The sequence below is a fragment of the Mobula birostris genome, chromosome 27 (assembly GCF_030028105.1).
Source record: "Mobula birostris isolate sMobBir1 chromosome 27, sMobBir1.hap1, whole genome shotgun sequence".
In the NCBI taxonomy this organism is placed as follows: Eukaryota; Metazoa; Chordata; class Chondrichthyes; order Myliobatiformes; family Myliobatidae; genus Mobula; species Mobula birostris.
This window is the reverse complement of record NC_092396.1, coordinates 7,904,849-7,925,139: the sequence shown is the minus strand read 5'-3', so window position 1 is coordinate 7,925,139 and position 20,291 is coordinate 7,904,849. Positions and strand designations below refer to the sequence as shown.

At 41.4% G+C, this 20,291-nt stretch overlaps 1 protein-coding gene across 4 annotated transcripts in view; it reads right to left on the bottom strand.

The window, feature by feature from the left end:
* Positions 1–253: 253 nt before the first annotated feature.
* Positions 254–20,291, bottom strand: part of tmem201 (transmembrane protein 201) — a 184,835-nt gene continuing 164,797 nt past the window's right edge. For 3 of the 4 annotated variants that reach the window (XM_072245174.1, XM_072245172.1, XM_072245175.1), the window contains one exon: positions 8,218–12,959. In XM_072245174.1, coding sequence (XP_072101275.1) covers positions 12,862–12,959 — 98 coding nt within the window. In that variant the 3' untranslated portion in view covers positions 8,218–12,861. Of the gene's footprint in view, positions 341–8,217; positions 12,960–20,291 lie in introns of those variants that run through there. The other variant, XM_072245173.1, reaches the window with a different exon arrangement.

Below are 20,291 nucleotides of genomic sequence, written 5' to 3'. Positions count from 1 at the left end.
GGGGGTGCTGATACTTTTGTTGGAGTGAGTGGGGACGGGGGAGCGGGCAATTTGATGCTTTCATTTCTGTTTGAGTGTGGGAGTGGGAAGGGGCTTTGGGGTCCTAGCATTCATTCTTTGTATTGTTTTCTCTCTGTTTTGTGATGTCTGCGAGGAATGAGGATTTCAGGTTTTATACTGCATACATTCTCTGATACTAAATTGAATGGAATCACTAAACATCGTCCATTGAAGCTTACCTGTGAAGTCTTGTCTTATGGTATAGATGTACAGTGGTCTTGTCACGTTATGAGTGGTGGAACCAAACACCCCAAAGCCTTGGCATCACATTCCCTTAGCACTGCAGAGAAAAGTTATGCAGAGATTGGCAGAAAGGCCTTGAGACTGGGTTGGGATGCAAACATTTCAACCAGTACGTGTATGGGAGAGTTTACCCTCACTGATCATCAACCTCCAGTGTCCATTTTCAGTCCACAGAAGGGGGTTCCACTAACAGCAGCAGCATGAATGCGGAGATGAGCTCTGGTTCTTGGAGGACACAATTACAAGATCGAATTCAAGAGGACAACTAATCATGGAAATGCTGATGGATTGTCCCTTTTACCCTTGGAAAAGGAAATACCTGAAACATTTACAAAAGAGGGCACTACTCTTGAAATGTTGGATGCTCCTAATGCAAATTTAAAGTATCCCTCTTTTGGCAGAGATGATCCAAAGGGAAACCAGGAAAGACCCCATGTTGTCTCAGATCTACTTGGCAACCCAAAATAGCTGGAATATGCAGCAGAAATGTCAGATCCCCGATTTTTGCACCAGGATGAACTTGCTTTATGTGGGGTTTGAGAGTTGTTGTACCATCCAAACGGAGAGTTAAAATGTTAGAGGGGCTACATGCCGGTCATCTAGGTGTGGTCAAAATGAAAGCATTGGCTAAAGCATTTTCTGGTGGCCTGGAATATATCAGCATATTGCTGTGCAGTTCATTGCATTGGAAGGACCTGTTCTGTATTGTATCTCTAAAATAAAATGAACAGATAAAAGATGGCAGCATCCAACATTTAGAACCCTCTCCATCTGGGTCACATGGGAGTTATATATAGACTCCCAAAGTGTAGCAAGTCTGTGGTCTACAAATTACAATGGGAGATAGAAAATGCATGCCAAAAAGGCAATGTTACAATAGTCATGGCGGGATTTCAATATGCAGGTAGATTGGGAAAATCAGGTTGGTGCTGGATCCCAAGAGGAGGAATTTTTAAAATGCCTACAAGATGGTTTTTTAGAGCTGCTCGTGGTTGAGCCCACTAGGGGCCACTCTGGATTGGGTGCCGTGCAATGAACTGGAATGCATTAGAGAGCTTAGGGTAAAGATGAAATCTGAGAAGGAGAAGCTAAAGTCAGATGTATCAGTATTACAGTGGATGAAAGGGAATTACAGAGGTACGAGAGAGGAGCTGGCCAAGAAAGATTGGAAAAGAACACTGGCAGGGATGACGGCAGAGCAGCAATGGCTGGAATTTCTGGAAACAATTCAGAAGGCACAGGATGTACACATCCAAAAGAGGAAGAAGTATTCTAAAGGCAAGATGATACAACCTTGGCTAACAAGAGCAGTCAAATCCAACAAAAAGCAAAAGAGAGGGCATGCAATAGAGCAAAAATTACTGGGAAGTTAGACGATTGGGAAACTTTCAAATACCAATAGAAGGAAACTAAAAAAGTAATTAAAAAAGGCAAAGATGGAGTATGAAAGTAAGCTAGCCAATAATATTAAAGGTGACACCAAAAGTTTCTTCAGGTACATAAACAAGAGGCAAGAGTGGACATTGGACTGCTGAAAAAATGATGCTGGAGAGATAGTAATGGGGACAAGGAAATGGCAGATGAACTGAATAAGTATCTCGCATCAGTCTTCACTACAGAAGACACTAGCAATATGCTGAAGGTTCGAGAGTATCAGGGGCACAAATGTGTGAAGTTGCCATTACTAGGGAGAAGGTGCTTGGGAAACTGAAAGATCCAAAGGTAGATAAGTCACCTGGACCATATGGTGTACACCCTATGGTTCTGAAAGAGGTGGCTAAAGAAATTATAGAGGTATTAGTAATTATCTTTCAGATTCACAAGATTCTGGAATGGTTCCGGAAGATTGGAAAATTACAAATGTCACCTCACTCTTCAAGAAGGGAGTGAGGCAGAAGATAGAAAATTATAGGCCAGTTAGTCTGACCTCAGTGATTGGGAGGACATTGGAGTTGATTGTTAAAGATTTGGCTTCAGGGTACTTGGAGGTACATGATAAAACAGGCTGTAGTCAGCATGGCTTCCTCAAGGGAAAATCTAGCCTGACAAATTTATTGGATTCCTTTGAAGAATTAACAAGCAGAATAGACAAAGGAGAATTGATGGATGTTGTGCACTTGAATTTTCAGAAGGCCTTTGACAAGGGGTCACACATGAAGCTGCTTAACAAGCTATGAGGCAATGGTATTACAGGAAAGATTCTAGCATGGATGAAGCAGTGGCAGGAGGTGAAGAGTGGGAATAAAGGGGGCCTATTCTGTTTGGGACCGGTGTTACACAAGGGTCTTTTTATATTATATGTCAATAACTTGGACGATGGAATTGATGGCTTAGTTGCAAAGTTTGCAGACGATATTAATATAGATAGAGGGGCAGGTAGTTTTGAAGTGGAGAGGCTACAGAAGGACTTAGACAGATTAGGAAAATGGGCAAAGAAGTGGCAGATGGTATAGTGTCGGAAAATGTATAGAAATGCAGTTTGGTAGGAGAAATAAAAGGGAAGAGAATTTTCTAAATGAAGAGAAGATATAACAATCCAAAACAAAAGGACTTAGGAGTCCTTGTGCAGGATTCCTTAAGGGTTAATTTGCAAGTTGATTTGATGGTGAGGAAGGCAAACGCAATGTTAGCATTCATTTCAAGAGGACTAGAATATAAAAGCAAGGATGTAATGTTGAGAGTCTATAAAGAATGGTGAGGACTCACTTGGAGTATTGTGAGCAATCTTGGACCCCTTATCTTAGAAGGGTTGTGCTGGAACTGGAGAGGGTTCAAAAGATATTCGCAAAAATGATTCCAGGTTGAATTGCTTGTCATATGAAGAGCTCTGGGACTGTATTCACTCGAATTCAGAAGAATGAGGGGTGACCTCAATGAAACCTATCAAATGGTGAAAGGTCTTGAGAGAGTGGGTGTGGAAAGGATATTTCCTATCTTGGGAGAGTCTAGGACCAGAGAACACAGCCTCAGAATAGAGGGGTGTCCTTTTAGAACAGAGTTGAGGAAGAACTTCTTTAGCCAGAGTGGTGAATCTGTGGAATTCTTTGCCACAGGTGACTGTGGAGGCCAAGTCTTTGTGCATATTTAAGGCTGAGGTTGATAGATTCTTGATTAGTCAGGGGAAAAAGGGTTATGGGAAGAAGGCAGGAGACTGGGGAAAATAGATCAACCATGATGAAATGGCCTAATTCTGCTTCTATATCTTGTACCCAGTTTTCATTCCTACCCTTGGGGAGCCTGAAGACCCACACTCAATGATTCAGGAACAGCTTCTTCTCCTCTGTCATGAACATGTGAACACTGCCTCTGAAATGATGGACTCACTTTCAAGGCTCTACAACTCATATTCTCAGCGTTAATTAGTTACTCATTGTTATCATTTTTGTATTTGCAGTTGTCATCGTTTGCAGATTGGTTGTCTGTCAGTCTTTGTGTGCAGTTTTCATTGATTCTATGATATTTCTCTGTTCTACTATGAATGCCTGCAAGAAGATGAACCTCAGGATAGTATTTGGTGACATATAGAGACTTTGATAATGAATCTGATTTTGATTCAAATTAAAAATTTCAATAGAAACTAACCGTGGCTTTCAAGGGCGGCATTTGTCTCAATACCCTGCTATTGGTGTTCCAGCTGGCAACTTCTGTCCTGGCAATGATATTTATGACAACAGCCACAGAAGTTCAAAGTGACAGCAATGATATGACAAACAAAAATGGATTATCTGTTTTTTCCCCCTCGTTATGTTGCAGCTTTATAAAACTGGTTATGCCACATCCGCAGCATCGTATAGAGTTTGGTCATCCCATTATAGAAAGGATGTTGATGCTTGGGAGGGCACAGAAGTGGTTTACCAGGATACTGCCTGAATTAGAGGACATCTGCTATAATGAGAGGTTGGACAAACTTGAGTTGTTTTCTCTGGAGAGGTGGAGGCTAAGGGGAGATCTGATAGAGGTTTATAAGATTATGACAGGCATGGACCTTTCTCCCAAGGCATGCATTTAAGGTGAGAGGGGGTAATTTCAAAGAAGATGTGAGGGGCAGGTTTTTTTTTCACAGTGGTTGGTATCTGATACATTAGGAACTTTTCAGAGATGTTTAGATAGGCACAGCTCCTTAAGGTTGTCATAGCTGGGGGGGGGGGTGGTTAGTAGAAATAAGCTCCCACTACCTAGTAAATGCTCCCAATGGCATCCATCTCAAGGAGCCTCTGATAACCAAGTCCAGCTCCCAGCCTTCACATTTGGCTCAGCTAGTAAGCCCAACGGAACATTTTCTACTGACAGGAGAAGGGGCAAAGGCAGGTCTACTCAGCCGTGGTTGGCAACTCATCTAGGAGAAGGAAAACTCGGATCTCAACCCTCCACTACCTTGCAGCTCATGGGGGAGGCTTTGGGAGTAAATCTTGAGGAAAAATCTGGAGCTGGAGTCCCTAAGGCAGTCCTACATTGAATTCAATGCTGACTGGCAACTCCTGTGACGCCACTGGTATTGGTCTCTGTCATTCCTTTGGGTTCATCAGCTGCATGGAGAGAGGGAGCCTGCTGTATGGGCCACAGCTTTCTTCCCACATTGTACTGGCCAGGCTTGTGTATTGACTAACGGTGCAGCAACAACAATGGAGACAGCTAGGACACAACATCCATGGTCAACCCTGACCAAAGGAGGGTCTCAACTGATAGGCACATGAATGTGAGGAAAATGGAAGGATATAAGACAGTTTGCTGGCATTCGAGATTAGCTTAGTTGGTCATTTGATTACTGATTTAATTGGTTCAGCACAACATTGTGGGCCAAAGAGCCTGTTCCTATGCTGTACTGGTCTATGTTCTATCACTTTTCAGGTTCCTTTATCTCCCATGGATGGAGATTGGTTAACTGCCTTAGTTACGGAGATGACCTAGGAGTGTGAACTCCTAACTTCTGTGCCGCACTTTATCCAGGCCAGAGATCCAGGCAGGAGATTTGCTTTGGTTCGCCCTGATAGTAGCACACAGGGAAGCTTGACTTAATGCTCCAGTTTCCTCCCACATTCCAGACTAGGGTTAGTAAGTTGTAGGCTTGCTATGATGGCGCTGGAAGCATGGTGACACTAGTGGGCTGCCCAGCAAAATCTTTGCTGATTTGATTTGATGCATTTCACTGCATGTTTCGATGTATATGTGACAAATAAAGTTAATCTTAAATCCATCTTTAAACCGAACGGAGCAGTTACCCTCATGGTCACTAAACCAGACCATATTTTCAAAGGAAGTAGAGAAACATCAAATTACGACAATGATTTTATTAAAATAATCAAATATGGGTGCAAATACTGTGCAGGTCTGGGATAGAATCCATGTACCACTGTAATCCTTAAATCTGATGCAACACACACAAAATGCTGGAGGAACTCAGCATGTCAGGTAGCATCTTTGGATATGAATAAACAGTCAGTACTTTGGGCCAAGACCCTTCATCAGGACTGGAAAGGAAGGGGGATGCTGCCAGAATAAAACAGTGGAGGGTTGGGGGGGGGGGGGGGAGGAAATAAAGTAAGAAGCTGAGAGGTGATGGGGGTAAAGGTCCTTAAGGCCAGAGGCCATAAGGCATAGGAGCAGAATTCAGTCATTCAGTCCATCGAGTTTGCTCTGCCATTCAATCATGACTGATTTATTTTCCCTCTCAACCGATTCTCCTGTCTTCTCCCCATAACCTTTCACACCTTTACTAATTAAGTACCCATCAACCCCTGCTTTAAATATAGCTGATGGCTTGTCCTCCACAGCTGTCTGTGGCTTCATCAGAATCGGCTTTAATATCACTGGCATATGCCGTGAAATTTGTTAACTGTGCAGCTACGGTAGAATGCGATACATGATAATAGAGAGAAAAAAGTGATTATAGTAAATAAATAAATATATAGAAGTAATGAGTTAGCATTCATGGGTTCAATGTCCATTCAGAAATCGAATGGCAGAGGGGAAGAAGCTGTTCCTGAATTGTTGAGGGTGTGCCTTCAGGCTTCTGTATCTCCTTCCTGATGGCGACAATGAAAAGAGGGCATGTCCTGGGTGGTGGGGGTCCTTAATGATGCATGTCAATTTTTTGAGGCATCCCTCCTTGAAGATGTCCTGGATATCACAGAGGCTAGTGCCCACGATGGAGCTGACTAATTTTACAACAACACACATAAAAGTTGCTGGTGAACGCAGCAGGCCAGGCAGCATCTCTAGGAAGAGGTGCAGTCGACGTTTCAGACCCTTCGTCTCGGCCTGAAACGTCGACTGCACCTCTTCCTAGAGATGCTGCCTGGCCTGCTGCGTTCACCAGCAACTTTTATGTGTGTTGCTTGAATTTCCAGCATCTGCAGAATTCCTGTTGTTTGCGTTTTAATTTTACAACACTCTGCAGCTTACTTCAATTCTGTACAGTAGCCCCCCTCCCCATTCCAGATGGTGGTGTAGCCAGTTAGAATGCTCTCCACAGTATATTATAATTATAAAATTATGAAAGGGATAGATAAGATAGAGGCAGGAAAATTGTTTCTCCTGGTAGGTGAGACTAGGACTAGGGGACATAGCTTCAAGATTCGGGAGAGTAAGTTTAGGACACAGATGAGGAGAAACTGCTTTTCCCAGAGAGTGGTGAATCTGTAGAATTCTCTGCCCAATGAAGCAGTGGCGGCTACCTCAGTAAATATATTTAAGACCAGGTTGGATAGATTTTTGCATAGTAGGGGAACTAAGGGTTATGGGGAAAAGGAGGGTAGGTGGAGACGCGTCCATGGTCAGCTCAGCCATGATCTTATTGAATGGTGGAGCAGGCTCGACGGGCCAGATGGCCGACTCCTGTTCCTATTTCTTACGTCCTTGTGTACATCTGTAGAAATTTGCAAGTGTTTTTGGTGACATAACAAATCTCCTCAAACTCCTAATGAAATATAGCTGCTGTTATGCCTTCTTTATAGCTCATCAATATGTTGGGTCTAGGTTAGATCCTCTGAGATACTGACACCCAGGAACCAAATCATTCAAGATTTGGACACCACATCTTGGTAAAGAGCACTGTGTCACCAGTTATTCTGTAGTAGTAAGCTCTGGCCAATAGATGGCTTTTCATTTTCCATACAGCACTGTTGAACTAGGGTCAACTTACAGCAGCCCATTGATTACCACTCAGCTCATCGTTAGGATGTGGGGGAAAACTGAAGCCCTGGGGTGGGGGGGACGGGGGGCAGGTAAAGAACCAGGATGCTGCCTGGATTAGAGGACATGTTTTATGAAGATAAACTGAGCAACCTAGGGCTTTTCTCTTTGGAGTGAAGGAGGATGAGCGGCAACTTGATAGAGGTGTACAAGATGAGAAGAGGCATAGATCAAATGAATAGCCAGAGAATTTTTCCCAGAGCAGATATAGCTAATACCAGGGGAAATAAGTTAAAGGTGATTGGAGGAAAGCATAGTGGGGGGGAGGGGTTGTCAGAATTAAGTTCTTTTCACAGAGATTGGTGAGTGCAAGGAACACACTGTCAGGAGTGGTGGCAGAGGAAAATACATTAGGGGAGATTTAAGAAACTCTTAGATAGGCACATGGATGAAGGAAAAATGGAGGGATATGTAGGAGGGAAGAGTCAGCTTGATCTTAAGAGCAGGTTAAAAATTTGGCACAACATGTGGGCAGAAGGCCTGTAGTGTGCTGTACTGTTCTATGTTTTCTGTACCATGTTTGAGTACAAAATTCCTAAAAGAAAGACAATCTTTTGCGGGTTCCAAAATCATTTTTGTGGGCTGTGAATAGTTCAAAGGTAGCTCAAGGCAAAGTCCAGTTCCACTGTGTGACCTTCAAGTGGCTTCAGACATGAGATAAGCAAAATTCTGCAAAAACAGTGAATGACAGGAACACAGACAACCATGTACTTATAAAGTCCTTTTAATCACATCCCATTTTACAGCCACTGAAATACTTTTTTCATGCAGCAGACTCCAATCATTCAAAGTAATGCCGCGATCATCCCCTCGTTAAGTTTGTGTACCAGTGAGTCATTATTGAGCCACTGATAGATCGACTGTACTCCTTACCCAACATCAAGTTCAAAGTCTGCTTCAAACCAAGATTCAAGATTCTGATCTGAAATTTCTAGATAGTTTTTCCATCCCAACGTCAGTAAACCCTTCATCATTACTTTCGCCCTATGGGTTTTCCCCCTTTGGATAGTTTTCAATCTCTGATGGTGTTCTGATTCATTGCTTGGCCTTTCATTAAGCACCTTGCTCTTAACCTGCATCTTCACAGTAAGATCATCTTTGCCTTTATCATTAGGTTGGATACGATGGTAATGGAGTTGATCATATGGAGATTTAAATGTGAGAACATAAAAACTGCAGCCTTGTTACAGAACGTTTCATAAGAAGACAGAGATGATAGCAACAGTGCTGTTTAAAATTAGAGTTTTCCATAGGTAAGTTAAGAAAATTAATTTCAGAGTTAAGCATGTTCTTACTGACAGGGCACAATTTCCAAATCCATCTCAGAGAAGATCTTGAGAAATAATTTCTTTCTGGTGCACATTTGGTTTATATAAATAAAAATGGCTCAAGGAAAAACAGATTCCACATAATCGAACATTAATCCGCATTTTTCCCAGGCAAAAATATAAAATCAGAAACGACGGAGGAAATAGGCAGTTGGCTCTTGCAGAGAGCAAGTACAGTCATGGTATATTCTATACAAATTCAACTACTCTGTTCTAACAGAATCTAGTGACGACCATAGACCTTACTGCTTTTGACAGCTGGTTTAATGTAGCACCTCTGTTCCCATCTCTCAAGGTGTTTTTGCTATTTTTTTCCCCAAACATTACCAGTACAAGTAATTGTTGATGCTGTGAAATACATCTCCTTTAGCTCCTACAGCAGATGGTGATAACCCTGTGCTCATCTGGTCTGACCCTCCTGCAGCTCCTTCCAAGTTTCAACTGTGGTTTTGGATTCAGGTAGGCAATGTCTCTTGACAGTGGTGGGCAATTCACTTTGCTAACAGCCCACAGTCAACCCAACGATAATCCACTTCTTTTGGGAAGTTTACGCACACAGCAGACACTCCTAGTGATGCTGAAACTCCTTCTGTATGCTTACCAGAGTCAGATCCACAAACAGTTAAAGTAACACTATAGAAATGTTGTATACGACCAACTTGGCTCTTCACATGGAGCAATTGGTAATTACTCTCAGGGTTTCCCACGTCCAAATTTCTTTGACTTGCTCAACCTTATTCCATATTTTGGCAATAACAAACAGGAACTATAGGAGATGTGATCGGAAGCTATGTTTTGAGAAAACGGCGAGCAAAGATAAATTACTGGAACAAACAGCCAAGTATTTTGAAGCCAGGCCAATCTCTGAGGGAGATGTTTGCATTTGTGAGGCTTCACTTGTAAGGAACCTATGGACAAGTTAACGAAAGAGAAGTAGTACGAATGGAACAGGTCAGGAGGCAGTGGTTTCCACCAGGATGTGGCCTGAAGTGACCTAATTTCATTCACAATGTAAACATTCACAGGAGACATCACGATATGGACTGCTCTGTTCCTTGCTTTTTGTTTCAGGCAGCTGTTTGAGATAGAGACTATGGTCTCAAAAAACTTGTGAAATCTTATCCAATCAGAAAATAATAGGTTCTTTTTCCATTTCAACCTCAAATGTAGCTTCCTCTCTGTATTACTCAAATATTGTCTGTACGGCAATTTGGTCCATTAATAAGCACATAATACTGATTTGACTTCAGAATTTGATGTTTAGTCATACTGAGGGCAGTATTTCATTTAGTGTTGAAACTCCAAGTGGTTTAGTGGATGATGCTCAGAACCTTCTCCAAAAATAGCACCTGTCATAGATGGAGTAACAGGACCTAGAGGGTCCACAAAGAGATTTTTGCAGATGGTGGAAATCCACAGTAACACTGCCAAATGTGGAGGAGCTCAGCAAGTAAGGCAGCATCTATGGAGAGGACTAAAGAGCCGATGTTTCTCTCCATAGATGTTGCCTGACTTGCTGACTTCCTCCAGCATTTTGTGTGTCCAGATTGCCCATGTGTGCAATGTTGAATGACTCAAGGAGTATGAACTGGAGTCAGTGTTGATAAGCCACAGCCTTAACTTCTGCCTCTTACTTTGCTCACTCTAGTGGAAGCAGATAAACAACTTGGTGGCAAGTTTCAATACTTGTGGAGACTGCTCCTCTGCTCACCTACTACGTTGTGGAACAAGTGAAATTAAGGTAAATAAATATGGACTTTGCAGAGGCAGAATTAACTAGTAAATTTGACTGGGACACTAGAATAGTATTATTTATTTATAAATTGCTGGTGTGCTAACACAACTGGCAGTTTGCAGCCAACACAAGCGGTTAAGGTAAAATTGTCTGAATCAGACGTTAGTTCAAAGTTTTCCCTTGGAATCATTACCTTTCTGCATGTTTATAACTCAAGTTTTATCGACAAATACAGAGAGTCAACTGCTTAATTACAATCTAACTGCACACGGTCACTTCTTTACCCCCTACCTCCTTCCCCTATACCCCATCTTCTCTCACTCCCTTTACCCTCTCAAAACCTTCGCTCATTTCCCTTCACCCTCGAGTTCAACACAGCTCTCTCCCACTAAAGCCCATCTGAACTCCTGTACCTGGATGTGGTTACAGAATTAGTCAGTGATTGTGTGTCCCCTGTACTTGTTCAAGTCAGTGCAGGGGAATGTGGTCTCCAGTCACCCTGAACATTCTTACCATTGAACCAAGACCTCAGTGGTCAAGAACCATGAGGTAGCTGGTTTGCAATGACTACATGCAAGCATCTTCCACACCTCACTCTAGAGGAAGCAGAATGTCCTCAATCCCGAAGGATTGTCAATGAGAACATATAACCACATGGCTGTATCTAAGCTATCACTTCCCTTGCACAGATCAGATGTTTGCAAACCGTAGCCTGATCACTTGACTCGTTACTGGCCTTGGTCAGTCTTCTCAACAAAAAAAAGGAGCGTTTACTTTGGCTAAAGGGATATTAATGAATATTTAAAGCTGCCTTCGAGAGTCCTTCAGAGGTCAGCAGCAAACCGTATTAGTTAGCCTTACACATCAATACTGATTCTAACCTGCTTTGAGAAAGAGGATTTATTTGTATTAACCGTTAACTTCACAGCCTCTGAATCAACTTCACCACAATTAATCAGTCTACATTTATATATCCTTTGGAAGCATCCATCTTACCTATTGATGGACAATAAAGGCATATTGTACGACCTGGAAACCAAAATAATGATTCAGATGGCCCTCAGCCTACAGTCCTTTAACCTTCAGAAATAGTTCTGCACTTGAATTCATTTTAGATGTTTCACTATATTAAGCCAATTGACGAAAGAAAAGTGAGATAGGAGCTACTGGAACTTATTAGTTAGGTTGCGGAGAATGTCCTTTACTGTGGTCAAAATTGTTTCATGAAATAATGGAGTACAACTTTAACCCTTGTTGGTGCAGGTCCAAATTATTATCTAGATGGAATTCATCACTCTACTTGAAGCTTCCAAAAGAAGAGTTAATACCCAATAACCTGGATTGATCAATACTTTCCAAGAGGAAACTGAAGAAAAAAAAAAATTCTACCACCTAATAAGTGAATCGTGTCTCTTTAGTAACTTTTGCTGCTGTTTCCCCAATTCTGACTGAATTATCCATTGGTGGAATTATTCAAGCCATTACCTCCTCAGGAGTAATTTGAAGACTGTAAACTTAAGTGGAGTGTTGAACATTCCACTTCTGATGGAGAAAGCGAGTTGTCCAGCTGTAAAGAGCTTTTCCAAACTTCCCATCAGCATTTTTACAAAACATTTTTTTCCCCATTGAGGTCCTTTGTCTGATATCCACGAAGTGTCCAACTGACTCAAGTCCATATAAATAACTGAGAAAGTCCATCAATAGAACATTCTAGACACATTAGACTACTCTAAATTCTACTTATTGCTACTACCACACATCATTTCTTCCCCGGTTAGTAAATATTGAACAATACTTTGATGTGGAGTCTATTTTGCTTATCAGGTTTCAACAACAATAGCAACAAAAATAGATGTCCACGGATTGAAAAAAAGTCCTCTACAGGTATGAACCTTTAAACAAAACTTGGCTGCAGCAGCCTTGAAATACGTATTATAAAAAGGTCAAGTTAATCATATGACAAATAGATGATTGCATTTTCTTTTTCTTGCCTCGATGCAGTAGTACGCCACATTAATACCTGCTGCTGTCTGCATGCTTAGCACCAGTCAATGTGTTTCTTAAAAATTAAAGGAGCGCAAGAACTGAAGGCAGATTCCAATCAGCATGGAGAGGCTAAAAGCCTGATATCCACCCGCCCCCTCCTCCTCCTAACCTGCCGACAACCTACTGATCTTCAATAAGGGTGATGAGATGGCTGACGCATAACGGAAAGGCAATATTCATCTGTAGTATAGAGTTGTGTCAAGGAGCAGATGATTGGATGAAATCTCTGGTCAGAACATGTGCTTGAGTGCTTTCTCATCAGTGCAGGCCTTGATAGATGTAGAGTGATGTGAAGACCACGTTTGCAGTGAGGCTTAATCCCAGAAGACTCTTCCACAAGATACTTCCACAAAGTCCTTGGTTAGAGATTGGACAACAAAACAGAATACATGTATCAATAAACTAAAAGAAGAAGGAACAAGTTTCATGGATAAGAAGATTAGCAATAAAAATAGATGATCCAGCATTATAAAAAAATACACCAAGTTATTAACTTCCTTGCCAAAAGAAAAGAAGTCCAATCTACCCATAAATGAGATTCTGCAGATGCTGAAAATTTAGAGCAATGCACACAAAATGCTGGAGTAAATCAGCAGGTCAGGCAGAATCTATGGACGTTAATAACTATCTATAGATGCTGCCTGACCTGCTGAGTTCCTCCAGCATTTTGCACATATTGCACCCATCTATCCATATTTCTCGTCTATTCAAAACTCCCACTTTCTCCTTTGTTCCCAGTTCACTTTTAGGAATTGTCATCCTGTAGGAATATAATAGCACACAATTCCATCCATTAAAACATTGTGCATTCTATATTTTGAGGCATTCTGTGCCTCCAATCTTTTAATTCTGAACCATATATAAAATTATGAGGGGTATAGATAGGGTAAGTGCAAGCAGGCTTTTTTCATTGAGGATGGGTGAGACTAGAACTAGAGGTTATGAGTTAAGGATGAAAGATGAAATGTTTAAGGGGAACATGATGGGAAATTTCTTCACTTAGGTGGTGGTGAGAGTTGAAATGAGTTGCCAGTGTAAGTAGTTCAAGCGGGTTCGATTTCAACATTTAAGAGAAATTTGAATAGATACTTGGATGGGAGGGGTATGGAGGGCTATTGTTTGGATGCAGGTCGATGGGACTAGGCAGATTAACAGTTCAGCATGGACTAGATGGGTTGAAGGACCTGTTTCTGTGTTGTAATATTCTATTCTATTAATCTATGAATAAAAAGATAGTTTTAATGACTTTCTCATTTGTCTGCAAATAACGTAGAACCAATCCTGGCTGAAAGACGTCTGCAGAGTATTTGAAACAGTAGGATAATTGACCAAAGCTACCCACCTTTTCAAAATGTAAGCTACAATTACCAGTGTTCAGCATGCAGAGTAACTGTTGCTGTTCCAACAAGTTAACCTTTGTTTACTCCCAAATATAACTGGTGTCAATTGAAAGTGGCCCGTGTTCTCCCACAGGGTAGTTGCAGTGGGTAACACTGATCGTTTGCAGCCCCATCAAACTGTCAGGAATTATACACCTGGATGTCTCACCTGCACTTGTTTGAAAAATTCAGGGTGATTACATAGATACATCTTCTAATATGACACCTTCCCAAAAAGGTCAATGGTTTAAGCTGCTTAACAGTACAATTAACCCTTATTTTCTCTACTTGATTCAGTCCTTATTTTAAAGTTACAACAATTAGCACCTTGGTTAGTGGTGGAGATACCACCATGGCAGTGTAATCCTTTACTGAAAACCTTACAATAAACACATAGGGGTTAGCGTAACACTCTCACAGTGCCAGCTGTACGATCAGGGTTCAATTCCTGCTGCTGTCTAAGGAGATTTTACATCCTCCCTGTGACCACACAAGTTTCCTCCCACATTCCAAAGATGTACTGGCTAGGATTAGAGAGCTATGGGCATGCTGAATACATGGTGACTCTTGCAGGCTGCCCCTAGCCCAATCCTCGCTGATTTGATTTGATGCAAATGACGCAATTTACTCTATGTTTCAATGCACAGATGTGACAAATAAAGTTAATCTTTAAAGCTATTTAAAAAAGATCTCTGGTAAACTTAGGATTTCTTTCACTATAAAAAATAAGTTAGCCATTAGATGTCAAGTTAATATGAGTGTAACATTGATAAGGCTGTTAACGTCTCATGTGTTTTTAAAGTGGAAATCACCTGATCATTAAGACATACTACCCAGCTTACATTATTTTCTAATATCTGATATCCATCCTTGATGTTACTGAGGAGAAACATTTAAAAGAAATAAAATCACTTTTCACAGTTCTTTTGGAAGGAGCCAAGCCTTATTTAAAATGCTCTAAGTATTAAATATCAAAATATATAAAATGAAAAGTAATTGCTCCTTGTGAAAGGAAACTACATTAGCCAAATAATTGTGAAGTCACATGATGGTGAGCCAGTTGGACAGTGATTTCCAAGATTAGAGTTAACCCTTTGGGATGGTAGATCAATGCTTCAAGCCTCTCTAACTCAGCTCTGGAGACAGGATATATTTTTCCTGGTGAGCTGAGTTTATAACTTTCCTGTATCTCTCCTTCATTTTGCAGTGCATTTTCAGATTTTGTTCTAACTTACCCCTGCAAAGGCTCCAGGTCCCTCCTCATTTTAAGGACTCTACAGCTCATGTTGTCAATATTTATTATTTGATAATTATTTTTTTTATTGCACAATGTTGTCTTTTGCGCATGGTAGTTTGTTTGCCCTTGTATGCAATTTTCATTGATTCCATTGTGTTTCTTTAAATCTACTGTGAATGTCAGCAAGAAAATGAATCTCAGGGTAGTATATGGTGACATATATGTACTTTGATAATAAAGTTACTTCGAACTTTGAATCTTCAGGTGCCTGAGGCTCCTGAAATTCTATACTTTGCTCACAAATGCTCACCCCCTTCAGTTACCCCACATTCTTCTTCCTCCCATCAAATGTGGAAGTTTTAGACATTTGGATCTTTGCCTCGAACTCCATTCACCACCAAAAAGTTTTATTTATAATACATCATATCAGTCAAATGTTTTGGTCTTCTGTTGTGATGGTTTTTTAAAATGATTTTTACCTCTTTCCTACTGTACTGAACTCTCAGGCTGTCTTTCCCACATTGAAGCATCTAATTTGTGGCTGTGAAGGTTTACGTTTTAAAGTAATCAAGAAAGACAATTGAAAGTCACCGATTCTTCAGATTCTGACTTGATCTAATCACCTTCATCAAATCTTGAATTTAATGTTCATGTCAATCCATTGAGCAATCAGTTGTGCAGCATCTGTGTGGGAAGTTTTGTTTCAGAAAATCTGATGGAGAGCACATAGATCTCAGCTCTGCCATTTGAGGAAAACCAGAATGTTCATTAGCTTTAATCACCCAATTTGAAGAACTCTTCACATCACCACCTTCCCTTTCAACGGGAAAGCTGCAGATCGTCACTCAACACACAGTCGTGGGTCTTTTTTTAATGTTACAGTCACATTTGGTGAAATTAATCCCTAACAGCAAGTGAAACCACATTCTTGAGACTCTCGCATCAGTAATTCATTGTACAGGAGAATTAATTTAATACCACACAACTATTCGTTTACTTGAACTACATCTCCCCTGTGGGATCTTTCTCTTTCCAAGCATCATTTTCTGCTGGAACACTCATCATCGTAAAAGAGTGGGATGTGTTTGAAGCATGAGATTGCATCGTGGCCCCTCCTATAGTTATGTTTATGTTTTCTATATACTTTATTAGCTTTCCATATAATTAAATGTGTCAATTGAAAATGAGCTTGTTGCAATTGGTAATAATCTAAGCTCAGAATGTGATTGGAAGTCCAGAAGACAAGGACCAATGGCTGAAGCCCTGGGTCTGCAAGTCTCTGAGTCCACTATGGAAGTTGGAGACCCAGTGCCTGCAAGTCCGTGAGTGGAGGCAAAATCTTCGGATATATTTAAAGCAGAAGTTGACAGGTTCTTGATTAGTAAGGGCATCAAATGTTATGGAGAGAAGGAAGAAGAATGTGGTTGAGAGGGAAAATAAGTCAGTCATGATCTCTGGGGGAGCAGCCTTGATGGGCCAAGTCATCGCTGATTAAAAAAAAATAAAATAACATAATTAAAACAACTGGGCCCAGAACACATGCACTCTTACGCCTCAAACATTCTTTTTCTTTTACCTACGCACACGGGGAACAGCAAGTCTCTTGTCATCCACACCTTTCTGAAGTCTGAACAGAAAAGTGCTATTTTTACACAGAATTGGCTTATCAGTTTCAGATATTGGTAAATTGTATAGGCTTGAATCTCTTATTGCAGGATCTTTTGCCATTCACACTAGAGATGTTAAAAGTCAATAACTACAAGCTGACACTCTGAAGTTGGTGAAGCAATTGTCCCTTCATTGTTGGATGTTATTCCTACCTCATCTGTCTCTGACAACATCTAATGTGTAAAGGGATGCTATGTTTTAGGAAGACCTTTTAAAAAAAAGTCTCACTATAGAGATCTCACTAGTCAGGCTTGAGGACGCACCTCCGAAATCATCCCTGCCTATCCTGTCTATAGTAAGCCGAAGTGTCTCCAGAGGTCTCACTTGACAATAACTGCCCCAGGCCATCCCTGCCTGGATGTTGTCTTTAACTCTTGCTGCTTTATTGCAACTTTCACACTCCCTCCTCTTTGTCCAGTAGAGGACAACATAAATTTTACTGAATTTCAATAGTGCCGAGACTCTGAACTTCTGTGACAGTTTCATCTAGGACATACATACAACACTCCTAGCTAACAATGGTAAAAGCAACACCCCTCTTAGACAATAGAAAGTCTAGTGCTAGTCGATTTTGAAGGGCCACTGTACGGATTGCCAGCGTTTTGGCAGTAACGTCATCGATGGTCTGGCTTGTGTCATGTATTGCTAAGTAGCAAGCTTCTCTAGCAGTGCTGAGGACATGAGAATGCTCTCACCAGCCAGTCTAGCATGTTCCCAGAGCAGGAACACTACAATCCAGAAACACTCGGTATCCATGGTCCTTCTATAGGATCCCCACTCAGTGGGATGGAGAGAGGAGAGAGGAGGGAGGGGGGAGGGAGAGGGGAAAGAAAGGAAAAAAAAGATGACACATATATGGTACTATGTAGGCCTGATAACAGCAACCCCTTCATGGATTCGGTTCAGGCCAATAATCCCAATTTAGAAGGGGTACCCCGGTAGGCAGTGATAGGCCTGATGCCCACATACCCAGTAAGTACCAATAACGGGATTCAGAGGGTCACCAGTTGTACAGACACGGCACGTACTGCTGCTTAAATCCAGTCACGTCCCTGATGGTTACAGTAACCCCATGAATCAGCTTCGGAGCAGGAAGGTAGCAGGTTATGCATTTGTTGTAAGTAGGTTGATGCCAACCCTCAGGACAATTGCACTGGTAAGAGTCCATTGGGCAATGCAGTTCTGTGCTCCCTTACAGTTCTAATTTCATTATTGAAGTAAATCATCTTACCCCATTCCCTTCCTCACCTTATCTCCTTACCTGACCATCACCTCCCTCTGCTGCCCCTCCTCTTCCCTTTCTTGCATCATCTTCCAATTTCTCCTCACAGATTCCCCATTCTCCAACCCTTTATTTCTTTCACCAATCAACTTCCCAGCTCTTTACTTCACCACTCCCCATCTCCCGGTTTCACCTATCACCTACTACCTTCCTTGTACTTCTTCCTCTCCTCCCCTCTCCTCACCTTCTTGCTCTGACTTCTCATCTTTTTTCCAGTCCTGATGAACAGTCTCAGCCCAAAACATCGACTGGTTACACTTTTCCATAGATGCTGCCTGGCCTGCTGAGTTCCTCCAGCATTTTGTGTGTGTTACTTATAAAACTCTTGAACCTCATCTGGATTCCCTCCGAGGAGAAGTCACACACGCAGCCCCTTTCTCTCTTATACTTCTCCATCCACCACGAGGCTGGTCAGGGGTACACATGCACACTCTTGCTCAGCATCAGTCAGAGGACCTAGAGCTTATAACCAAGTTCCTGGGGAAACGTGGAATCTTGCCCAAGTTATCAGAAGCTTCAGGTTAAACCAAAGCATCTGGATGAGTTAGGTAAAGAAGATCTGCCAGTACATTTGGAAGAATATCGTAGGCACAAGAGACTGCACATGCTGGAATCTGAGACAAAAAAATCTGCTGGAAGAACTCTGCAGGTCAGGTAACGTCTGTGGATGGAAGTGGACAATGTTTCTTATCAAAACCAGTTTGTCAACACTGTGCAGGTGAAGCACCTTGACTTAAGATGAAGAATGTTCATTTCCCTCCACAGATCTTCCAGCAGTTCTTCACTGGATAAATAATGTAATTTTCAAAAACCTGAGGAAACATTTTGCAATGTATATTTATTGTTCTTGCAGATTCCACTCGAGACACATAGACATTAAAACCTGCAAAATTTAAATGCACCTAATGCTGAAAGGGTTAAGTATAATTATGGTCTGCTTCCTGTGTCATTAGACAGTAAAAACTCAGATAATACAGATTTTAGGTAGAATAGGGAAGAAAGCCTGTCTCCTGTTGCCCTAAACTGTCAGCCAGAATGCTCGGGGCAAGATTGTTCAGTGTGGGGATGTGATCGGCTCCACTTGAAACCTATCTTTTCTGTAATTCCACGACATTTCAGTGATGCAGTGAGATACAGTTTAGTGCTGTGGTTGCAGGATTATTTGTGCAGTTGTTTGCTTCCCCCCAGGTTCATTAGGAACCATTTCTATCCTTGTAGCTTCTGCACTCACTAACAATTAGCAACTTTCACCAGACACCTTGTGTTTAACAAGCTGCAGAGAAGCCGACATCTTCCCTGGGGCCAGACAAGCTCAGCTAATGTGACTTTTTGACCTTAACCCTGCCCCATGCTGGATTAGGCTGCACCTGTTCCTAGAGAAATACTTAGTTTTGTAACAGCTTGGGGTCAAGACTTCAGGGAACTTTTCAACTGTAATGGGTGGGGGTGGGGGGTGGTCAGGAGATAGCTATGTGCTGGTTGAATATTAAAACAGCAAAATATTTAGTTAAAACAGTTACCATTCTTCCACTGTGTTTAATAAAATATTCAGGGAAGTAGATTCAAGATTGTTTAATGTCATTTTCCAGCACACAAGTGTAAAGGAGAATGAAATAATTGTTACTCTGGATATGATGCAGCACCAAAAACAACAATAAGATAAAGAACACAATAATTAAAAAATAATAAATATATAAGATAATTTATATACATTGATTCTATGTCCATAAAGTGACTCTAGGCACAGGAGTGTTTGTATATAAAGTGACTCTGACAGGAAATGATAAAGTAGTGGTGGTGTGGTGGTGCATTCGAGTGATCCCTATAATTTTCTATTATATTACACTACATCTTAAAGCCAATTTTAGGGATAAAAAGTCTTTAAAAATATAAATTTAATGCACACTTTGTTGGATTAATTACTTATTTAGAGGTTCAGTGCAAAATAGGCCCTTCCGGCCCTTTGAGTCGCGTCGCCCAGCAGCCCCCGACAATCCCGATTTAACCCTAACCAACTCACAGGACAACTTACAATGACCAATTAACCTGCCTGGCTCGTCTCTGCACTGTGGAAGGAAACCCACTCGTTCCACGGGGAAGACGTACAGAGGATGTTGGGATT